The sequence below is a fragment of the Pristiophorus japonicus genome, chromosome 13 (genome assembly GCF_044704955.1).
Source record: "Pristiophorus japonicus isolate sPriJap1 chromosome 13, sPriJap1.hap1, whole genome shotgun sequence".
In the NCBI taxonomy this organism is placed as follows: Eukaryota; Metazoa; Chordata; class Chondrichthyes; family Pristiophoridae; genus Pristiophorus; species Pristiophorus japonicus.
This window is the reverse complement of record NC_091989.1, coordinates 113359183-113383243: the sequence shown is the minus strand read 5'-3', so window position 1 is coordinate 113383243 and position 24061 is coordinate 113359183. Positions and strand designations below refer to the sequence as shown.

At 42.9% G+C, this 24061-nt stretch overlaps 1 protein-coding gene and 1 pseudogene across 1 annotated transcript in view; one reads left to right on the top strand and one right to left on the bottom strand.

Annotated features, from left to right (window-relative positions):
* Positions 1–24061, bottom strand: part of fa2h (fatty acid 2-hydroxylase) — a 134412-nt gene that overhangs the window by 20221 nt on the left and 90130 nt on the right. The window contains exon 2 of the mRNA XM_070897897.1: positions 3397–3477. Coding sequence (XP_070753998.1) covers positions 3397–3477 — 81 coding nt within the window. The remainder of the gene's footprint in view (positions 1–3396; positions 3478–24061) is intronic.
* On the top strand, positions 13098–13276 carry LOC139279077 (U2 spliceosomal RNA; annotated as a pseudogene).

Below are 24061 nucleotides of genomic sequence, written 5' to 3'. Positions count from 1 at the left end.
TGGCGGAGCAGGCTCAAGGGACCACGTGGCCGACTCATGCTCCTATTTCTTATGTTATGTTTTTATTAAGTATAGGGGACACTGTTGTACATCAGGAACTCTGACTTAGGACGGAGTGGAGGAGAGAAGCCAGCTCACTAGGCTTGATAAGTTTTATGCCTGTGAATATTTGACATCGATCTCAGAAACTGCATGCAGTGGGTTGCATTACTGTGTCTATTAAAAAAAGTTATCAGATGTCTCTATTTCCTGGTCCTTAAATCTACATTGACAAGTGAGCATTTAAAAGCACAAAATGTACCAGATGAACACAATGATGTTTAAACTGCCTCACCTTTATATAAACTGCACTTCTTTCTAAATGTTAAACTCTAGCCTTTTCCCTGTAAACATGGGTGGCACAATGTCCACTTCTGGAAACAGATTTGCCAAAACTCAAATTCTGGAGATGCTCAGCTTAGTCCTACAAGTCAGTGTGCTGCAAGCTCAACACATTTCTGTAAATTGTTTCTCAATATTGTTTTTTCTCAATGAACTCGGCATACACTCGCTTTAGATCACAATAGAATCACACGACAAGATAGTGAATGGTGTCCAGATTTACCATTACCCGAGTAAAAGGAGAACAAGTAACAGTCGGCAGCTAATTACACAGGTATATCTGCTGAGAATCCAGAAATGATGGAAATTCTGGAAAATGCAAGGAGTTACTGTGGTAACACTGCACTAAACAGGCATATGCTAACATTCCAGGGTGCAACACCATCTCTTAGTCATGCCTTCAGGGGAAAGATTATAAGTTTGGAATTTTCCCATAAGGGATAAACTGAAAGACAAGTTACCCCTGGGTAATCCTGCACACATTCCAACATTTGGATCAAGACCAACCTTGGCAGAGGGCTGGAAGCAGGTCACTTGCCCTGCCCTCCAAGTCAAAGAAATAGATGGGAGTGGAGAAAGAGGAGATTGACATGGAGATGTAACATCTAAACCACTAACAGTGTAATGTGTAATTTAGAGATATTACTTTATTTTATTTCTACATTAGGAGAAACACAGCAAGATGTGAAAAAAAATACAATAGAAACAGGACCGAGATGAGGAAAAACTTCTTCACCCAGAGAGTGGTGAACCTTTGGAATTCTCTACCACAGGAAGTTGTTGAGGCCAATTCACTAAATATATTCAAAAAGGAGTTAGATGTAGTCCTTACTATTAGGGGGATCAAGGGGTATGGCAAGAAAGCAGGAATGGGGTACTGAAGTTGCATGGCTCGAAGGGCCAAATGCCTACTCCTGCACATATTTTCTATATTTCTATGGATTGCAGAAAGAAGGAATCAAAGAAATGTTAGTAGATAGCATTTTAAAGCAAATCAACCCTTTTTTGTTCTAAAAACCACACTTGCCGTTCCTGGATAATTTTCTCCCTGCTCCAATCTAAAGGCTACTCACTGGGTGATGGTTCGACAGGTACTAAGAATCTCTAGTACCTTATCTACACAACCATTACTCATGTGTAATGTGACTAAGCATTACAGCCACGCCAGACATCCATACAAGCATAGCAAGCATAGGGTCACTTAACGGTGATAAAGAATGCAATCTGTGGCCAATTTTTCCTTCCTAACCCAGGGCACCAACACCAACTTCGGTACCTCAACACTGCCAAAATCAACTGGCATGAAACTGGCAAAAACTCAAACTGCAAAAGCTAGAAGTTTCAGTCTTATAGTAAGACACAAGCACAATATATGTAGCAACATGCAGGTTAAAACAATACAGGATTGATGCAAGGTAATTAAGATTTCAACAGATCACTAGGTGATTAATTTATTGGCAATACAGTAAAGCAAATATCTAGGCTTAATAAACTCATACGTACACAAGACCACATTTTCTTGGAAATATGCTTTTGACAGTAGAAAAAAATACAGCTCCAAGTTAAGGAAACTAGCAATTAAAACATTAGTAAACTGGAGACAAAAAAAGTGTTAATAAAAAAAGTGCAACACAATTTACAAGGCTGTGAAAATTAAAAATGTTTAATGCGAGCTTGGGACATAATGTTTGGATCTTCAGTCCACAGAACAATCTATCTGCATATGAATTCATCTTCAGTATAACATGGCAAATATAGAACTGTGAACAGCCCCCTGCCTATCACACCCCCCTCCAAAAAAAGATTGTCGTTTTTTCAACACAGATGTATAGTAGAAACTTAAAAATGACGAATTTGTTTTGCAGAGTGGCTAGACTAGCAGCATTCGCCATGTTTGTTGGAAACCCTTTTTTGTTAAAAAGATGCATTTTTCTATTGAAGAGCCTTTCAGATCCAGTTAAGACAAAACGTGTCTTTTTGAAATGTAAAGAAAATCAAGAACTGCAAGATAGACGCCAGGTGATAGAGACAGGGAGGTAAAGCATCAAAACCGAAGCTCCAAACCCTCCCCTCCGCCATGCGATAGTAGGCTTCCAACGTCAAAACTTATTGGGATAGATTTCCAAAAAGACATCAATTTTATGGATAAATTTAGGTTCTTTTTCTGAATTACTTATGTTTAATACTGGCGGTTACTTTAATACAAATATAAAGTTCTATATTCAGTTGAGGAAACATTGCCCTCCAAAGAAATTGGAAAAACTCAAGTTTGACTTGGAGCTTTTACGATCCGTCTATATTTTTGACTGACTCAACAACACAGCGGTTATTGGAGCCAAATCAAACAGATTTTTTTTTTTTTAAAGTTTGGAGGCTTGCTGCTTACTATACACAACTTATTATATAACTAGGAATCACACTCAGATTACATATTACAGCTATTCTATGGAGAAAATGATTTGCTGTTCTTAAAGATTTGAAGAGGGAGTATTGGACTTAAGTCAGAGTGTCAAACAATTATGTTTAATTTAAAAAAATGAAAATTATAGAATACAAACGAATATTGAAGTTAGTGAATTGGACATAAAGGGCATCAAGTTTGAGAACAATGCAAGGCAACTATTGGAGAAATGACTAGCCCGAGGGTTAATAACAGTCAACGACACAGGTCGACTTGGATCATTTCATACCATCAGGCTCAATGTTATATGTCAGTTACCTCTACCATCTTAACTTTCTATTATTCCCTTGACACTAAAATTCAGAAATTAACATTCAGCAAATGGACAAAAACAAATTTGGATTAATTAGGTATAATGCTTGATAATAGTTTGTTTTAAAAATTCACACTCCCCACATTTAATTTGGATTCCACCGAATGTGTACACTTATCAGTTACTGAATGACTATAGGGAGCTAAAATAGAGCAGTGAAATTATTCTGACAAATAATCTCATGAGCTGTTATGCATGTTCTTCAAGGACTGAATGACTCAAGCTTTAACACGGTTCTTACATTCTCTGGATCCACTGACTTGCATCTGGCATCCATCACCGAATTTGATGCCTGCTTGGCTAAACTTCTTTCCCGGACAGCCTGTGGAATTAAAAAAGTCAATCATAACCAAGTATAAAAGCAGATAAATTGTGCAGTACAGTGGATCACTCATTTGTACAATAGTCATTCTAAAATTTGACTTCACTCCTATTTTAATGCAATTCTTTCCTCCTACTGGCATTGCGTGCAACACAAAATGGCAATAGCAGTTTCCCAGCTACTGCTAATATTGTTAGAAGCTGTAATTTTACATTATGGGCTAGTTTAAGGGTAAAATCCTCCTGCACAAAACAAAAAAATTATATATATTTAGTGCAGTAGATAGAGAACCATAGATCATAGGCGGTGTCTCGAACGAGGATGACTTGCTTCCACACCAAAAGGGATGAGTTCATGGATGTTTCAATGAAGGACCAATATTCTAGTCTTGAATGCCAATTGAAGGGCTGGAAGATGACTGTGCATGGATTTTAAAAAAAACATGTGGTGGCCATTGCACATCAGTCACCACACAGGCTTGACAGAGTGAGGACTTTATCCAGTAGCTAGTTAACCAGGACAACTGGAGACCTGCTCTGTTGCACGGACCTAGTGCACACACATATCGCAGTGTGGGCTGGCCAGTGTTGCCCCTGGACCGTGGGCTCTTCTGGCCCCCTTACTCATTTGCCGCACCTCAGCCACGATCTCTCACTGCTCCTCCGCCACAAACGTTTATAATTGAATGTTAAAGCAAGCGCAACAAGATATCCCCAAAATCAAATTGGCTGCTTACCATTCTAGTCATACACATGAAGGCCGTCCATCTAAAAAATCCTAGATTAGTACCCTCCTTAACAACCATCAAAATCACAAAGGCTTTAAAAAATAATTCAACTGTACACAGACTCAACGGCCAAGATGAATTGTAAAGTGTATGCGCCATCATCACCCATTCAGGGGCAGAAAGTTTAGGGTGAAACCCCCTGCACAAAGACACATTTTGTTGATGGAACAGAACTTCAGAACTACTCTCTCTACTCATGCACACTATCACATTTTCAGCCCAAATTAGAGAAATTCAATTATGTAATATCAACCAAAAAGAGGTATTTGCGACATATTGCGTACTTGACTTGAATGGTAACATTCCAGTAAACTCCTTACCCTCAAAGTCCTAAACTAGTGTCTTCCCCTTATCAGCAGGACCAGCTATTTTTAAATCACAGGATGGCTGTATTCATAAGTGACAAGAAATTTAGTCAATAGGACTAGGTTTTGGAAGCAAATGGTTTGCTGTGATGTATTTGAACAGATACTCAGACTGCAGGATAAGCTATAAAATATCTCCAACTCCGGAAATAGCATCACTGGAGATGTGAAACTTAAAAGCAGAAGTTGTCTCAAGAAAAAAAAAAGCATAGAAGTAGAGCACAGGGCTTGATCTAACCCCAGTGACCAGAGATGCTGTTTTACATCCATAATAATCAGCTATACTTGTGATGGCATAGAAACATAGAAAATAGGTGCAGGAGTAGGCCATTCGGCCCTTCTAGCCTGCACCGCCATTCAATGAGTTCATGGCTGAACAGGCAACTTCAGTACCCCATTCCTACTTTCTCACCATACCCCTTGATCCCCCGAGTAGTAAGGACTTCATCTAACTCCTTTTTGAATATATTTAGTAAATTGGCCTCAACAACTTTCTGTGGTAGAGAATTCCACAGGTTCACCACTCTCTGGGTGAAGAAGTTTCTCCTCATCTCGGTCCTAAATGGCTTACCCCTTAACCTTAGACTGTGACCCCTGGTTCTGGACTTCCCCAACATTGGGAACATTCTTCCTGCATTTAACCTGTCGAAACCCATCAGAATTTTAAACGTTTCTATGAGATCCCCTCTCATTCTTCTGAACTCCAGTGAATACAAGCCCAGTTGATCCAGTCTTTCTTGATAGGTCAGTCCCGCCATCCCGGGAATCAGTCTGGTGAACCTTCGCTGCACTCCCTCAATAGCAAGAATGTCCTTCCTCAGGTTAGGAGACCAAAACTGTACACAATACTCCAGGTGTGGCCTCACCAAGGCCCTGTACAACTGTAGCAACACCTCCCTGCCCCTGTACTCAAATCCCCTCGCTATGAAGGCCAACATGCCATTTGCTTTCTTAACCGCCTGCTGCACCTGCATGCCAACCTTCAATGACTGATGTACCATGACACCAAGGTCTCGTTGCACCTCCCCTTTTCCTAATCTGTCACCATTCAGATAATAGTCTGTCTCTCTGTTACCACCACCAAAGTGGATAACCTCACATTTATCCACATTATACTTCATCTGCCATGCATTTGCCCACTCACCTAACCTATCCAAGTCGCTCTGCAGCTTCATAGCATCCTCCTCGCAGCTCACACTGCCACCCAACTTAGTGTCATCCGCAAATTTGGAGATACTACATTTAATCCCCTCGTCTAAATCATTAATGTAGTGTAAACAGCTGGTGCCCCAGCACAGAACCTTGCAGTACCCCACTAGTCACTGCCTGCCATTCTGAAAAGTCCCCATTTACTCCTACTCTTTGCTTCCTGTCTGCCAACCAGTTCTCAATCCATGTCAGCACACTACCCCCAATCCCATGTGCTTTAACTTTGCACATTAATCTCTTGTGTGGGACCTTGTCGAAAGCCTTCTGAAAGTCCAAATATACCACATCAACTGGTTCTCCCTTGTCCACTCTACTGGAAACATCCTCAAAAAATTCCAGAAGATTTGTCAAGCATGATTTCCCTTTCACAAATCCATGCTGACTTGGACCTATCATATCACCTCTTTCCAAATGCACTGCTATGACATCCTTAATAATTGATTCCATCATTTTACCCACTACTGATGTCAGGCTGACCGGTCTATAATTCCGTTTTCTCTCTCCCTCCTTTTTTAAAAAGTGGGGTTACATTGGCTACCCTCCACTCGATAGGAACTGATCCAGAGTCAATGGAATGTTGGAAAATGACTATCAATGCATCCGCTATTTCCAAGGCCATCTCCTTAAGTACTCTGGGATGCAGTCCATCAGGCCCTGGGGATTTATCAGCCTTCAATCCCATCAATTTCCCCAACACAATTTCCCGACTAATAAGGATTTCCCTCAGTTCCTCCGACCCCTTTTATACCCGGAAGGTTGTTTGTGTCCTCCTTAGTGAATACTGAACCAAAGTACTTGTTCAATTGGTCCGCCATTTCTTTGTTCCCCGTTATGACTTCCACTGATTCTGACTGCAGGGGACCTACATTTGTCTTTACTAACTTTTTCTCTTTACATATCTATAGAAACTTTTGCAATCCGTCTTAATGTTCCCTGCAAGCTTCTTCTCGTACTCCATTTTCTCTGCCCTAATCAAACCCTTTGTCCTCCTCTACCGAGTTCTAAATTTTTCCCAGTCCCCGGGTTCGCTGCTATTTCTGGCCAATTTGTATGCCACTTCCTTGGCTTTAATACTATCCCTGATTTCCCTTGATAGCCACAGTTGAGCCACCTTCCCTTTTTTATTTTTACGCCAGACAGGAATGTACAATTGTTGTAATTCATCCATGCGGTCTCTAAATGTCTGCCATTGCCCATCCACAGTCAACCCCTTAAGTATTATTCGCCAATCTATCCTAGCCAATTCACACCTCATAACTTCAAAGTTAGCCTTCTTTAAGTTCTGGACCATGGTCTCTGAATTAACTGTTTCATTCTCCATCCTAATGCAGACTTCCACCATATTATGGTCACTCTTCCCCAAGGGGCCTCGCACAACGAGATTGCACAACACCCAGTCTAAGATGGCCTCCCCCCTAGTTGGTTCCTCGACATATTGGTCTAGAAAACCATCCCTTATGCACCCCAGGAAATCCTCCTCCACCGTATTGCTTCCAGTTTGGTTAGCCCAATCTATGTGCATATTAAAGTCACCCATTATAACTGTTGCACCTTTATTGCATGCACCCCTAATTTCCTGTTTGATGCCCTCCCCAACATCACTACTACTGTTTGGAGGTCTGTACACAACTCCCAATAACGTTTTTTGCCCTTTGGTGTTCTGCAGCTCTACCCATATAGATTCCACATCATCCAAGCTAATGTCCTTCCTAACTATTGCATTAATCTCCTCTTTAACCAGCAATGCTACCCCACCTCCTTTTCCTTTTATTCTATCCTTCCTGACTGTTGAATACCTCTGGATGTTGAGTTCCCAGCCCTGATCATCCTGGAGCCACGTCTCTGTAATCCCAATCACATCATATTTGTTAACATCTATTTGCACAGTTAATTCATCCACCTTATTACGGATACTCCTTGCATCAAGACACAAAGCCTTCAGGCTTGTTTTTTTAATACCCTTTGTCCTTTTATAATTTTGCTGTAGTGGCCCTTTTTGTTCTTTGCCTTTGGTTTCTCTGCCCTCTACTTTTCCTCATCTCCTTTCTGTCTTTTGCTTTTGTCTCCTTTTTGTTTCCCTCTGTCTCCCTGCATTGGTTCCCAACCTCCTGCCATATTAGTTTAACTCCTCCCCAACAGCACTAGCAAACATGCCCCCTTGGACATTGGTTCCGGTCCTGCCCAGGTGCAGACCATCCGGTTTGTACTGGTCCCACCTCCCCCAGAACCGGTTCCAATGCCCCAGGAATTTGAATCCCCCCCTGCTGCACCACTGCTCAAGCCACGTATTCATCTGCGCTATCCTGCGATTCCTACTCTGACTATCACGTGGCACTGGTAGCAATCCCGAGGTTACTACTTTTGAGGTCCTACTTTTTAATTTAGCTCCTAGCTCCTTAAATTCATTTCGTAGGACCTCATCCCTTTTTTTTTTTTACCTATGTCGTTGGTACCAATGTGCACCACGACAACTGGCTGTTCTCCCTCCCTTTTTAGAATGTCCTGCACCCGCTCCGAGACATCCTTGACCCTTGCACCAGGAAGGCAACATACCATCCTGGAGTCTCGGTTGCGGCTGCAGAAACGCCCATCTATTCCCCTTACAATTGAATCCCCTATCACTATCGCTCTCCCACTCTTTTTCCTGCCCTCCTGTGCAACAGAGCCAGCCACGGTGCCATGAACTTGGCGGCTGCTGCTGCCCTCCCCTGATGAATCATACCCCTCAACAGTACTCAAAGCAGTGTATCTGTTTTGCAGGGAGATGACCACAGGGGATCCCTGCACTACCTTCCTTGCACTGCTCTTCCTACTGGTCTTCCATTCCCTAGCTGGCTGTGGACCCTTTACCTGCGGTAAGACCAACTCGCTACATGTGCTACTCACGTCATTCTCAGCATCGTGTATGCTCCAGAGTGAATCCACCCTCAGCTCCAACTCCGCAACGCGGTCCGTCAGGAGCTGGAGGCGGATACACTTCCCGCACACGTAGTCAGGAACACTGGCGTCGTCCGTGAGTTCCCACATGGTACAGGAGGAGCATAACACGTGACCGAGCTGTCCTGCCATGACTTAACCCTTAGATAAGCAACAATAATGCTAAAGTTTACTCACTGTTGGAGAAAAAAGAAAAACTACTCACCAATCACTTACCCCCTTGGCTGTGACGTCACCTTTGTTTCTTTCTCCTTTTTTGCCTTCTCCCTGTAGCTGCACCGGCTCGCCTTTTATAGGCCTCACCAACGGACCTCCGACACTGCTCCCGACTGCCGCCGACGCTGGGCCCCGGACTCCCTGCTGTGCCTTTTATAGGCCTCTCCACACACCTCCGACGCTGCTCCCGACTGCCGCCGACGCTGGGCCCCGGACTCCCTGCTGTGCCTTTTATAGGCCTCTCCACACACCTCCAACGCTGCTCCCGACGCTGGGCCCCGGACTCCCTGCTATGCCTTTTATAGGCCTCTCCACGCACCTCCGACGCTGCTCCCGACTGCCGCCGACATGATGGAGTCTGGTGCATTACTACATCACACTGACATACAAACACTGCCTTTATTTAAGGATAACAGATCTAATTATGGATCCTCTGAAAAAGAGCAACATCCTCAATTTTGTCATGCCATTTAGCCATTAGTCCACCTTTATCAAGTTGTTCAGAGATACTTGAATGTTTGTAGACTGGCCAATAGCCATATTAATACAGCTTCCTGAGCAACCAGAATTAGATTTGATGGAATTGGACTGGCGTTCAGCCAAGGGATCACTTCTGAAGTGGATAAAGTTACAACACTCAATCTCCAGGCAGAGATCCAATCGGTTGCCCACACTTGATCCTGCTGTAGCTACAGAGCTACCACTTGCTTTAACACTTACATCAGGTAGACAGAAGTAGAACTACACTAACTACTTGTATGCAGATGATGTCAAATTCAAAGAAACCAAGACCATCAACAAGTTTCATCAGTTTAAAAATGTTACTAGAGCAGAAAGCACGTGTACATTGTGTTCCTAACATAGATGAGATTGCACACAGGGAGGTTAAAGTAACAGTGACCTCAGTCTTTATTAAGACACTCCAGAGTGAGGAACAGGCCTTAGGGGCCGGCTTATATACAGTGCTCCCAAGGGATGCTGGGATCCCTTAGGGCTTCAGGGAATGCGCTTTACAGATACACAACATACATCATCTGGATCAGAGCTTCACTGGCAGAAGCCCAGAAGGGTCATCATAACTTGCTTTTATATCGAGCCTTTAACATGGTTAAAACATCCCAAGGTGCTTAATGTATATTTTTTATTCAAGAAGGATGCACGGCCTCAGCTTTAGGGAAGGAGTGGGAGGAGGAATGTTTACCATTTGAAAAATAAATCTTCGAGGAGGATTGCAGATAAAGAAAGGAACGTCAATTTATAAAAACAGCATCGCTAATTATAAATTAAACAGCAGATGCAGTGAACTGGAATCCCACAGACCCTCTGGTCACATCCACTGCTTAGCCCATGGTTAGAAATCAGGAAATCTGAGGAGGGAGTCACTAGTTGCCAGTGCATTTTTCAGAGACTATTCATAGCTTCACAACTGCCTTACATTTTATGCTGTGCTCGAGAAAAAGTTGTCTCTTTGTGGTGGAAGGGTTATCTTGATGTCCTTGCAAGCAAAGCTGGTACCCATCAGGTATCTAGGAAATGGCATAATTATTTGGACCAGTTATTAATGGGTTGCAGCTCAATTCCAAGCTACACAGGCAGCTCTATAGAGATCTCAGTGGTGTAACTTCCCAGTCACCACTGTGGACCACCAGCCAAATGTTGAGTAACAAGAATAAAATGAAGTACAAGAGAGAGCTGAACATCCACAACCCCCTATGTGCATAGATCCTGGGTGTTAAAAAGGTGGGAGGGGGTGGGGGAGGAGAGAAGTCACAAGAGCGTCAATCCAACAGAACCAGTGGATCAAGTTACTTTGGCCCAAATTATGTGTATCTGCATAAGCAGTGCTTAAGTTTTACATTACAATAATCTGAGACATTACATATTCAATGAGTATCTGAGCAGTGCTTATAATCAAGTATTTACAATACCGGTGTCAAATATCACAGTAGTTCTGTAGTGTGACAGTAGTCATGTGACTACACAAATTCCCCAGAAGTCAGTCCACAAGTAGAGGTTCCACAATATAGTGGCACACAGATTAAGAAAAAATAGCTTGCATTTATACAAGCACTTTTACAGCCATTGAAGTACATTTAGAAATGAAGTGACTGTAATGTAGGGAAACTTGTGAATTTCACAACATTGCCACTTGCACTTAAATCCTGCAGTGAATGAAACTGTTAACAGTTGGAGTATAGCCTTTTGGCGTGGAAGCAAGACATCCTTGTTCGAGAAGCAGCTTATGAAGAAACCACAGTGCACTTCCTATTGCAGATGTAGGGCTATCACCAAGGGCCCAACACTGCTGCTGCTAGAATGGGGATTAAATATTAGATCCTTTTAAAACATTACAACCAAGGAGTTGGCAAGGTGAACAATGACTTAAGAACACAAGAACATAATAGGAGTAGGAGTAGGCCATTTGGCTCCTCGAGCCTGCTCCACCATTTAATAAGACCATGGCCGATCTGATTGTGGATTCGGCTCCACTTCCCTGCCCGCTCCCCAAAGCCCCTTTATTCCCTTGTTGCCCAAAAATCTGGATCTCCACTTTAAATATATTCAATGACCCAGGCCACACAGCTCTCGGGGACAGAGAATTCCACAGATTTACAACCCTCCAATAGAAGAAATTCCTCCGGTTTTAAATGTGGCCCCTTATTCTGAGACTATGTCCCCTAGTTTTAGTTACCCCTAGGAGTGGAAATATCCTCTCTGCATACATTTTGTCAAGCCCCCTCATTATCTTGTATGTTTCGATAAGATCACCTCCTATTCTTCTGAAATCCAATGTGTATAGGCCCAACCTATCTTCATAAGTCAACCCCCTCATCTCCAGAATCAACCGATTGAACTTTTTCGGAACAGCCTCCAATGCAAGTATATTCTTCTGAGAATGTGAGAAAGTATAGAGGAATGTTGAAAGAATGTGAAATATGTATAAGGGATTGAACATAATAAAATGCCATGTGTCCACAGACTTTGGTCACCAGTTGGGGTGCTAAGTCAGTGTGAACCAGCTCAAATGTGGTGCAGATAACAAGATAGGAAAAAGGGAAGAACGGTGTAGCAGAACCAGATGGTGCCTTACCGATATATTGTGAACATAGTCTCGAGTGCAGAGGAGGAAGAAACTAAAGTGAGGTGGGCTGTGTCTGCCGAACCGTGTGCAGCAGAAAAGCCCTATTGGCCCAGAATGAAGAACGGAGAGACAGGGATTGGGCAAGCCAAGTGTCAGTTGACTGTGTATTGTCTGGAAAATGTATAACTATTGTATGTTTGTACGAACTTTTGGCTTGTCTTGCGAGGGATAACTGACTCCCGGAGAGTCGGAACTCCCTGGTGAAGACAAGCCAGCATCGATGTCGCATTAATAAAGTATAACTCAGAGTAACTTGGTGTTCGTGTCAGTGTTTTCGCTGAGACAGATTGAGTGAAAAGAATCCGTATCAACACTTCCTTAAATACGGAGACCAAAACTGTACGCAGTACTCTAGGTGTGGCCTTACCAATACCCTGTACAGTTGTAGCAGGACTTCTTTGCTTTTATACTCTATTCCCCTTGCAATAAAGGCCAATATTCCATTTGCCTTCCTGATTACTTGCTCTACCTGCATATAGGTTGGACCTCCCTTATCTGGCACCACCCCTTGTCCGGCATGATTCCGGGGGCGCGGGGCAGCGACCTCCTCCACACCCACCACCCCCCTCCCCCAACTTCGGGCTGCCATCCCGCCCTCAGGCCGCTGACCTCCCATATCTGGCAAAATCCCTTATTCGACACAGGCCAGGTTCCAGATAAGTGAGATTCAATCTGTACTAACTGTTTCATGCACAAGGTCCCTCTGTATTGCAGCACTTTGCAATTTTTCTCCATTTAAATTATAATTTGCTTTTCTATTTTTTCTGCTAAAGTGGTTAATCTAATTTTCCCACATTGTACTCCAGCTGTCAATTTTTTATACAATTAGCCTGGCCAGTAATCAACCATCTTATCTTATTATATACACACACACACACTGACTCAAGTGCTTGCCATGCTCTTCTCGACACTCTTCACTGAATACATTAACTAGTTTAACAATTTAGGTTAGATAACTTCTGATATTGCAACCGTGGCTTTTGGCTAAGATCAAGTGTAGTATCTGTTCTCATCAGTTTAATATCCCCTATGGGGACATGATATTGAATTGATTTTTGGACAGGGAGCTGGATCAGGGGCATGCCCCGTCCACTCCATGCACCGACCTGGTATTGCAATATTTCCAGGAACGGTGCAACTTCGCCTCTCGGCCTTTTGGCCTAAGATCAAACACATTGGCGCAAAGTGATCTTTGGCGTTAGAGTTGATCTGGAACGAAATTGGATTAAATTTGAAAAAAACGTGAAGTCGACAGAAGCTCCTTTGCTTTTGAGCATAATGGAAACAGGTTCAAACACCACAGGGTGCAAATTAAACATTTGGAAGTTAATATTAAGGGAAGTCATGTGGGACTCCAATTGAAAGGGTAATAAAGCTGTAGAATAAGCCATGAAGCAGAAGATGGGCCAGAGCTACTGTTTCTTTTAATAAAAGGTTACAGATGTTGGGCCCAATAGCAATTGCCTATTCTGTACAGTTCTTATGGCGCATCATAAAATGATCAAAAATTGTAAGTTAACATACACTAGGACACTAACAATGCTTGTGATAAATGGAGGATGCTTAGTTTTATGCTACGCAGTGTACAATATAAAATCATGGTGGCTGATTTATGGTGTTATTGTTGTTGAGTGCCAAGTGTGAATATATGGGAGGTCTTGTGAAGGAGAGATAGTTGGAGGTGGGATATGGGAGCATTAGGAATGGGGGTTACAGATTCTGGATATGGAGCATTGTGTGTCTCTGAAAACAATGGGAGATGGATTGTGAGGTTTGGTTGTAGCAGATGGGGTGCACGGATATGAAAGTAATGTAGGGGCAGAGAAGGGAAGCGCGAGGATCGGGACAATTGAGGATTAATTTTCCTTCCCATGGCAGCTTTACAGAAATGCTTTCCCAGGACTGAAGCTTGTAAGCCAGTTTTTCTTTTCCCTGGGGGTGGGTTGGAAGAGGAGACTAGAATGAATTCAGAAATTTATGAGGTGGGGGGGAGGGGGGGTGATGCAAAGTTACTGCAAGGAGTGCATTCCTAACACTGTGTTGGCTAGCCGATAAACCTGAAAGAGCTACTCAAATTCCCTGCAGTGAATGGGGTTAATTAGGGCCATGCATACAAATCTGCAAAATTTAGGGAACGCAGTGGTTGAAAAGCCCATTATGCACCCAAGAAAATTGCTACAGTCTGTATGTTCCCAGCTCGGACCAGTTCTTAAGTTCCTTTAGCTATGTTAATGAACATAAGAACTAATAGCAGGAGTAGGCCATCTGGCCCATCAAGCCTGCTCTGCCATTCAATATCACAGCTGATCTGATCTTGGCCTCAACTCCACTTCCCTCTCCCTTAACCCTCGGCTCCCTTATCTTAGAAAAATCTGTCTATCTCCACCTTAAATATATTCAATGACCCAGTCTCCACAGCTCTCTGGGATAGAGAATTTCAAAGATTCACAACTCTCAAGAAATTCTCTCTCATTTTGGTTTTAAATGGGTGATCCCTTATTCTGAAATGATGTCCCCTAGTTCAAGATTCCCCCATGAGGGGAAATATCCTCTCTGCATCTACCCGGTCAAGCCCTCTCAGAATGTTATACGTTTCAATAAGATCACCTCTCATTCTTCTAAAGTCCAATGAGTATAGGCCCAACCTTTCTTCATATGACAACGCCTTTATCTCCGGAATCAACTTCGTGAACCTTCTCTGAATTGCCTCCAATGCAAGTATATCCCTCCTTAAATAAAGAGACCAATACTATACGTAGTACTCCAGGTCTCAACGTCCTGTACAGTTGGAGCAGGACTTCCTTACTTTTATACTCCATCCCCCTTGCAATAAGGGGGGAACATTCCATTTGCTGTACCTGCATGCTAACTGAGTTTTATGTACAAGGACCCTCCAGATCCCTCTGCATCAGAGCATTTTATATTTCCTTTTTTATTTTTCCAGCAAGTGAATAACCTCACATTTTCCCACATTATACTTCATCTGCCAAATTTTGCAGGTAACAGAAACAGAGATTAGGTGCAGGGGTAGGCCATTCGGCCCTTCAAGCCTGCACCACCATTCAATAAGATCATGGCTGATCATTCACCTCAGTACCCCTTTCCTGCTTTCTCTCCATACCCCTTGATTCCTTTAGCCGTAAGGGCCATATCTAACTCCCTTTGAATATATCCAATGAACTGGCATCAACAACTCTGCGGTAGGGAATTCTACAGGTTAACAACTCAGTGAAGAAGTTTCTCCTCATCACAGTCCTAAATGGCCTACCCCTTATCCCAAGACTGTGTCCCCTGGTTCTGGACTTCCCAATCATTGGGAACATTCTTCCTGCATCTAACCTGTTCAGTCCCGTCAGAATCTTGTAGGTTTTTGAGATCCCCTCTCATCCTCCTAAACTCCAGTGTATAAAAGATCCAGTTGATCCAGTCTCTCCTCATATGTCAGTCCCACCATCCTGTGAATGAGTCTGGTGAACCTCCGCTGCACTCCCTCAATAGCAAGAACGTCCTTCCTCAGATGAGACGACCAAAACTGAATATTCCCGGTGAGGCTTCACCAAGGCCCTATACAACTGCAGTAAGACCTCCCTCTCTTATACTCAAATCCCCTAGCTATGAAGGCCAACATACCATTTGCCTTCTTCACAGCCTGCTGTACCTGCATGCCAACCTTCAATGACTGATGTACCATGACACCCAGGTCTCGTTGCACCTCCTCTAATCTGCCACCATTCAGATAATATTCTGCCTTTGTGTTTTTGCCCCCAAAGTGGATAACCTCACATTTATCCACATTATACTGCATCTGCCATGCAGTTACCCACTCACCTAACCTGGCCAAGTCACCCTGCAGCCCTTTAGCGTCCTTCTCACAGCTCACACCGCAACCCAGCTTCGTGTTGTCTGCAAACTTGGAGATATTACACTCAATTTCTTTATCTAAATCATTAATGTATATTGTAAAGAGCTGGGGTCCCAGCACTGAGCCCTGCAGCACCCCATTAGTCACTGCCTGCCATTCTGAAAAGGACGAGTTTATCCCGACTCTCTGCTTCCTGTTTGCCAACCAGTTCTCTATCCACGTCAGTACATTACCCCCAATACCAAGTGCTTTGATTTTGTGTGGGACCTTGTCAAAAGCCTTTTGAAAGTCCAAATACACCACACCCACTGGTTCTCCCTTGTACACTCTACTGGTTACATCCTCAAAAATTTCCAGAAGATTTGTCAAGCATGATTTCCCCTTCATAAATCCATGCTGACTTGGACCGATCCTGTCACTGCTTTCCAAATGTGCTGCTATTTAATCTTTAATAATTGATTCCAACATTTTCCCACGACTGATGTCAGGTTAACTCGTCGAAAATTACCCGTTTTCTCTCCCTCCTTTTTTAAAAAATGGTGTTTCATTAGCTACCCTCCAGTCCATAGGAACTGATCCACAGTCAACAGACTGTTGGAAAATGATCACCAATGCATCCACTATTTCTAGGGCCACTTCCTTAAGTACTCAGGGATGCAGGGATTTATTGGCCTTCAATCCCATCAATTTCCCACTTCATAAGGATACCCTTCAGTTCCTCCTCACTAGACCCTTGGTCCCCTAGTATTTCCGGAAGGTTATTTGTGTCTTCCTTCGAGAAAACAGAAGCAAAGTATTTGTTCAACTGGTCCGCCATTTCTTTGTTCCCCATTATAAATTCACCCTGTATTACAAAATTCTCCCAGTCCTCAGGTTTGCTGCTTTTTCTGGCCAATTTTATATACCTCTTCCTTGGATTTAACACTATCCTTAATTTCCCTCGTTAGCCACGGATGAGCCGTCTTCCCAGTTTTATTTTTACTCCAGACGGATGTACAATTGTTGAAGTTCATCCATGTGATCTTTAAATAGTTGCCATTGCCTATCCACTGTCAACCCTTTAAGTATCATTTGCCAATCTATTCTAGCCAAGTCATATCTCATACCATCGAAGTTACCTTTCCTTAAGTCTCTGAATCAACTGTGTCACTCTCCATCTTAAGAATTCCACCATATTATGGTCACTCTTCCCCAAGGGGCCTCACACAACAAGATTGCTAATTAGTCCTTTCTCATTACACATCACCCAGTCTAGATGGCCAGCCCTCTAGTTGGTTCCTCAACGTATTGGTCTAGAAAACCATCCCAAATACACGCCAGGAAATCCACCGCATTGCTACCAGTTTATTTAGCCCGGTCAATATGTAGATTAAAGTCGCCCATGATAACTGCTGTACCTTTATTGCACGCATCCCTAATTTCTTGTTTGATGCTGTCCCCATCCTCATCACTATGTTTGGTGATCTGTACACAACTTCCACTAGTGTTTTCTGCCCTTTGGTATTCCATAGCTCCACCCATACAGATTTCACATCATCCAGCTAATGTCCTTCCTTACAATTGCATTACTTTCCTTTTTAACCAACAACGCCACCCCATCTCCTTTTCCTTTGTCTATCTTTCCTAAATGTTGAATACCCCTGGATGTTGAGTTCCCAGCCTTTGTCACCCTGGAGCCATGTCTCTGTGATGCCAATTACATCATATCCGTTAACTGCTATCTGCGCAGTTAATTCATCCACATTGTTCCGAATACTCCTCGCATTGAGGCACCGAGCCTTCAGGCTTGTCTTTTTAACACCCTTTAGGATTTTGCTGCAATGAGGGGGGAGTACCAGGACAAAGATGGCAGGAAGAAATGGGAAAGGCCGAGAGCAAGGGGGCCAAACAGTACCACAGCAAAAGAACATTCCAAAAAATAGTCCATCTCCATCCATTTTAGGGAAGGGACAAGATAAAGAGGTGCTAAATTGGAATCCTGCTTGCATTTAACGCTCAATAGGAAGAAGAAACCAAGGGATCCACTGCAGCATTTTAATTGGGACCTGGACTACACAGTTCTGCATTCTCAACCTCAACCATTTTCCCCTCTTATTCATTTATCCAAGCATCATTTACCACCAGTATAAACCAAGCTCTGAAATTTTGCTGGCCTACATGGAAACTTGAAGTTGAAGCTACCACATTTGCTACAGTACAGTTCTACTACCCAGCCATGGCACTTGAAAAACTGACTCAATTTATTGGGCAATGCTATAAATGGTTATTAGGCAAGGGTATTAAGGGTTATGGTAACAAGGTGGGTAGATACAGATCAGCCATGATCCAAGTGAATGACAGAACAGGCACGAGGGGCTGAATGGCCTATACCTGTTCCCATTTTGACACTCTAATGAGCTATGCTAGTGTGGCAGGACATTAACTTGCATCTATAGTTCCCTGCAGGCAGTTCCCAATCTCACGTGGCACTGGGTCAGATGATTAGCAGCACTTGCAAGACTTGAAAATAGGCTTCACATTTATTGTCTTGGCAACAGTGATTACAGGATGAGAAATAAAAGCAAATACAAAAACATACACCTAGTCAAATGTACTTTGAACAGATCAGCTCTGAAACATGTTTTGCCAACTCAAGTTGTTGCTACAAATTAAGCTCCTTTGTGATATTTCATATGATCCCGACTGTCACCAAGCACCCGGTATTTACTGCATTAACAGAAGAAAGATTCATGTTCATGAGCTCATATTCATAAGCCTGGAAAATATAAATATGTCACCAACCTACTGAGCACAAGGAGGCTTGGGATCAGTCAAATACAAAAGTTGATTCCTATTTTCAAAATGGTAATTAGTGAGTTCTACATTTCTATACTGTCCCTGCTCAAAATAGGTTTGAAGTACAAGTAAGCAGTGTCTACAAGTTCAGTTCTATGTTAGAGATATGCTCAATGAAGACTCGCCAAACTGCAATACAAGTTCTCAATACAAATTGTATTCCTATTGGATTGTTTCTTTCCTTGCAAACAGCTGTCTATCTATTAAGATATGTGTCACTAAGAGAGGCTTCCTGAACTAATGTTTGGAGCCCCAAAATATCTAGTAATGTCTCGATGCTTGGTCAACATTCCTGTACTCCTCTCCACTTGCCTGGATGAGTGCAGCTCGCAACAACACTTGAAGCTCGACACACTCCAGGACCAAGCAACCCACTGGATTGGCAGCCGATCCATCAGCTTAAAAATCCACTCCGTCACCGGCACACCATGGCTGCAGTGTACTATCTGCAAGAGGCATCATAACTTACCAAGGCCTCTTAACAGCACCACCCAAACCCACAATCTCCACCACCTAAAAATAAGAGCATCCATTGCATTGGAACATTAACTCCAAGTTCCCCTCAAGTCACACCATCCAGACTTGGACATAGCCATTCTTTCAATGTTGCTAGGTCAAAATCCTGAAACTCCCTACCCAACAGCACCTTCACCACATGGACTATAGTGGTTCAAGAAGGCAACCCAGATCACCTTCGCAAGGGATGGGCAATAAATGCCAGCTTTGCCAATAACACCCATAGAATTATTATTTTTTTTAAATTCACATTAGGGGGGAAAAAAAGCATGGTGCTGTTGAAGTGCAGATCCTTTTCAAGATATCACAATGGGTCATTTGCGCACATTTCAACTCCCCAATTCATCATAGGCAGTCCCTCGAAACGAGGATGACTTGCTTCCACTCCCCAACTAACATAACAGGAAATGACTAGTCTTTCACTGCAGCAATCTCAATGGCACAAGTAACTGGTTTTATAGCCTCAAGTTCTGCAAGTCAGATTTAAAATCCCAACTGTAGTATCAGTTCTATGACCTAGGGACTTCTATGAACAGTACATCACATCTCCCACTTTAACAGCATTTATAAAACTTGCATTCAATACATCATGAAGTTTTGATTGTTTACTGTATTGTCACCAGTATAATCTGTGCTAAAGTGCTATTCATGTAGAAAACCACTTTGCATTTTATGAAATTCTGTCAGAACCTACTGTACTTTGAAGGCCACCCACTGTTTTAATTTAAAGTGCATTCTTCACAGAAGCACTGAACAGCATTCTTAGTGTGACTTTCAAGCACTTCTGCAACAGAGCTACTTACCTACAAAAGGAAATGAGAGAAAACTTAAATTAGAAATGGAATACTAAGCAGAGCCAAATATTCTTTGCGTTGGAGATGCTGTGGATTTTTTTTGGATATGAATTATTTTTCAGGAGGAGATTATGTACACAGGACATTACTGAGTTGCTCACATTGAGAAGTGCCTACTAACTGCCTTTGGTAGCAGGAGTCAGCAAGCACAGCGAGTGCCACTGAGGGATGGAAGACTGCTCAAGTGCTGCACAGAAAGTTAATGCGAGACAAGCACCTGCTGACAAGAAAGAGATAAAATGAGTAATGACCTCTTGGGTGAGTTATCAGCACCCATGACCCCTCACCCTACCAACAGATAGCTCCAGTAATGAAGACCTGGTTAAAAGCTGGTCTTCGAATCTTAGCTTTAAGTGAATATTGGCATGATTATTTTGAGTTGCTAGACACTGAAAGCTGGCACCACGAACACAGCCCTTAGTGCAGTATCACAGCAGCTAAAGTAACTGTCAATATATCAATACAACGGAGATGAACGAACCTGGTACTGGTATTTCAAAAGCACTGTACTTTGCACCTGCTGATAAACTTTTTTTCAAAGTACGATGAGTCACAAACTAAATTAGCTATCGAATATAAACCCTCGTCATAATCCTACATTTACCTGCCTCAATCACATGGATTTTGTCACCATTAAACCGCCAGAGAATCAGGTACAGTATAACCAAGATAGAGTAGGGGTGGGATTTTCAGATTTAAAGTGTTGGCAAAATCTCAGAGCTCCATATCTTGGTCCTGCAGTGTAAACTGAGGACTTGGAACAGGTTTCCGGTTGGGGGGTGGGGGGGGGGGGGTGCGCAGCAGCAAGGAGATAAACAACCTAGAACTATAATATCCAAAATCAAAAGTTCAGTTTACAGTACATCAGGGACTTGTATTACACCATGTATGTGCAAGGTATATCCATTGCTCCAGTAAAATAGATACACCATGGAACACCAATAGCTCTCCAATATTTCAACAATCCAAGGTTTTCAGATTGGAGTTATACCATTTGCTCCTGGAGTTCAGCCTCTGGTAAACGAGTCAATGGAGGATAGCGGAAATGTTATAAGGAAACTCTCAAAGCCTCCCTGATAAAGTGCAACATCACTACTGACACCTGGGAGACCATGGCCAAAGACCGCTCAAGGTGGAGAAAGTGCATTCAGGAGGGCATTGAACTCTTCGAGTCTCAACACAAAGAGCATGATGAGGCCAAGCGCAGGCAGCGGAAGGAGCATGTGGCAAACCAGCCCCACCGATCCCTTCCCTCGACGAATGTCTGTTCCACCTGTGACAGGGTCTGTGGCTCTCGTATCGGACTGTTCAACCATCAAAGAAGTCACTTAGGGAGTGGAAGAAAGTCTTCCTCGATTCCAAGGGATTGCCTATGATGATACCATTTGCTAATTAGAAATGGGTTGGTTTTGCATTTTCCATATCTATAGACTGCAGAATGGTCAAAATTACTTTGTCTTTCATTGTAGAGGCATGTTCAATTTTGTAAAATATCTTTCAGTTGGTCATCAATAATGCAACTCTAGAACTATTTTATATAAATGCTCATTTTATACAAGCCAGTTCACTAGCTCTGCACATAGTGAATTCTCTTTTGCCCAAATTCTAGAATTGTGCTAGGCTTATGAACAGTAGAATATTGTCTCAAAAAAAAAAAATAGATGCGTCATTGAATTAGTAAACAAATTACAAACACCTCATACTTCAAATGAAGAGTATCAAGGGTCAAGTTGTGGACTTTGCCACTTCTATTTTGTTTGCTAAAGCTCCTCTGAAGTGCTTTGGGACATTCTATTATATTAAAAGGTGCTATATAAATATAATTTTTTTTTATGTTAGAGGCTAAATCCAAACGTTATGGATTGGAAACTATAATCCACTACCATACAATGTTAAATTCTACCCAATGTAGATTACCCAATGCAAGTGAGGTCAAACTGAAGCATTTCGTTCATGTGAATAAGATGGCTTATACATACTTGTTCTCAACGGCATTCCGCTTCAGTAAATATACCCCCAAAAAGTTCCAATATTGCAAAAGGCTCACTTTCATTTCTACTCCTTTTAGATTCCTTAGTGATGTACAGTTCAGCAAAGCAGGACTTTCTGGCACACAATTCTCCAGTGTAGCTTAACTCGGTCCTATAAACACAGTCAACTGTTGACACACTTCTAATTATAGGATTATGTATCACAAGCAGTACATTATAATCCCAGATTATTCCTGTATCAAATCACTGCATTAGAATAGAAACCTTATTCATAAAACTTGGGGGAGGGAACATTCCAATTTGCAGATGTGATCAACTTTCCATTTCATGTGCACAAGAAGAAATAGGAGCAGGAGTAGGCCACACAGCCCCTCGAGCCTGCTCCATCTTAGACCTCAAATCCACTTTCCTGAACAATCCCCATATCCCTGGATTCCCCCTCGAGTCTCAAAATATATCAACCTCAGCCATGAATATACTAAACAACTCAGCATCCACTGCCCTTTGGGGTATAACAGTCCAAAGATTCACAACCCTGAGTGAAGAAATGTTGTCCTTCTCAGTCCTAAAATGGCTGCCCCCTTATCCAGAGACTATACCCCAAGTTTGAGGGCTGGAAATTCATCAACCTTGTGCACGTTTTTCAGCAATCTCTCATCATTTTGGGTGAAAAACAGTGATCCACTAGTTTCGCCAAAATCTTGCGCCGGAGGTTTTGAAATACCGCTGAAAGCGGATCGTGGCGCGCAATACTGGAAATACTGCTATCACAGTAGTTTGGACTATTGGCGCACCCGTATTCTGGGTGGAAACAAAACGCCCAAGAACAACCTTCATTGTAGCTCCAAGAACAGTGGTACCGTATGAAGACCTGCAAAGTTTATTTTTAAATTATTTTTCAGTGATTCAATAGTTAAGTGTCTTGAATGTTGTGATTTATTATTATTTGCAATGTGCTCGCGCATTTTTCCCCTCCCTCACAGCCGTAATCGGCCTCGGACAAAAGTTGCCAAGGATTGTGGTTTCCGCCGCAAATTCTCGTGCGACGCCGATTTTTACTGCTGGGCGCATTATGATGAAACTTAGGCCTTTAAAAAAATGGCGGTGATGTCATGTACATAACCACAATGTAACACCACTGTATTACTGTATACACTCAACCTTGATGCACACCTTGACCACAAGGTGAACTTGTGGGAGACACTTCTTACCTGATCACACAGGTATAAAGAGGGAGGTCCCATGCAGGGTCACCGTCTTTGGAGTCCTGTGAATAAAGAGTTAAGGTCAGAGTGACCTTGTCCCCAGAATGTGCCTCGTGTAGTTTCATACTGTAGAGTAAGGACTTCACATTGGTGATGAGAAACGGGAATTCACGACGCATGAGAATGGCCACCGGTAGCACAGTGGAACGGTACTGTGTTGGGGAAGACTGGGACGATTTTGTCGAGAGGCTTCAGCAAAGCTTCGTTACGAAAGAATGGCTGGGGGATGCAGCGGCTGACAAGCGAAGGGCTCATCTTTTGACCAGCTGCGGACCAAAGACTTACGTGCTCATGAAGGACTTACTAGCACTCGAAAAGCCGGCGGACAAAACCTTTGAAGAACTTAGCAAATTGATCGGGGAGCACCTCAAACTGGCGAGTAACATACATATGGCCCGACACAGATTCTACACCTACCAACGTCGTGAAGGACAAAGCATACCGACCTCTGGCGTTTGGCCAGCCTCTAAGTTCACAGACGCCTGCGGTGGGGGGGGGGGGGGGGGGGGGGGGGAGGAGGGAGATGCTAAGGGACTTCTTTATCCGCAAATTAATTGAGACCAAGGATTTGACCTTGGAAGTGGCGGTGTTGATAGCTCAAACTT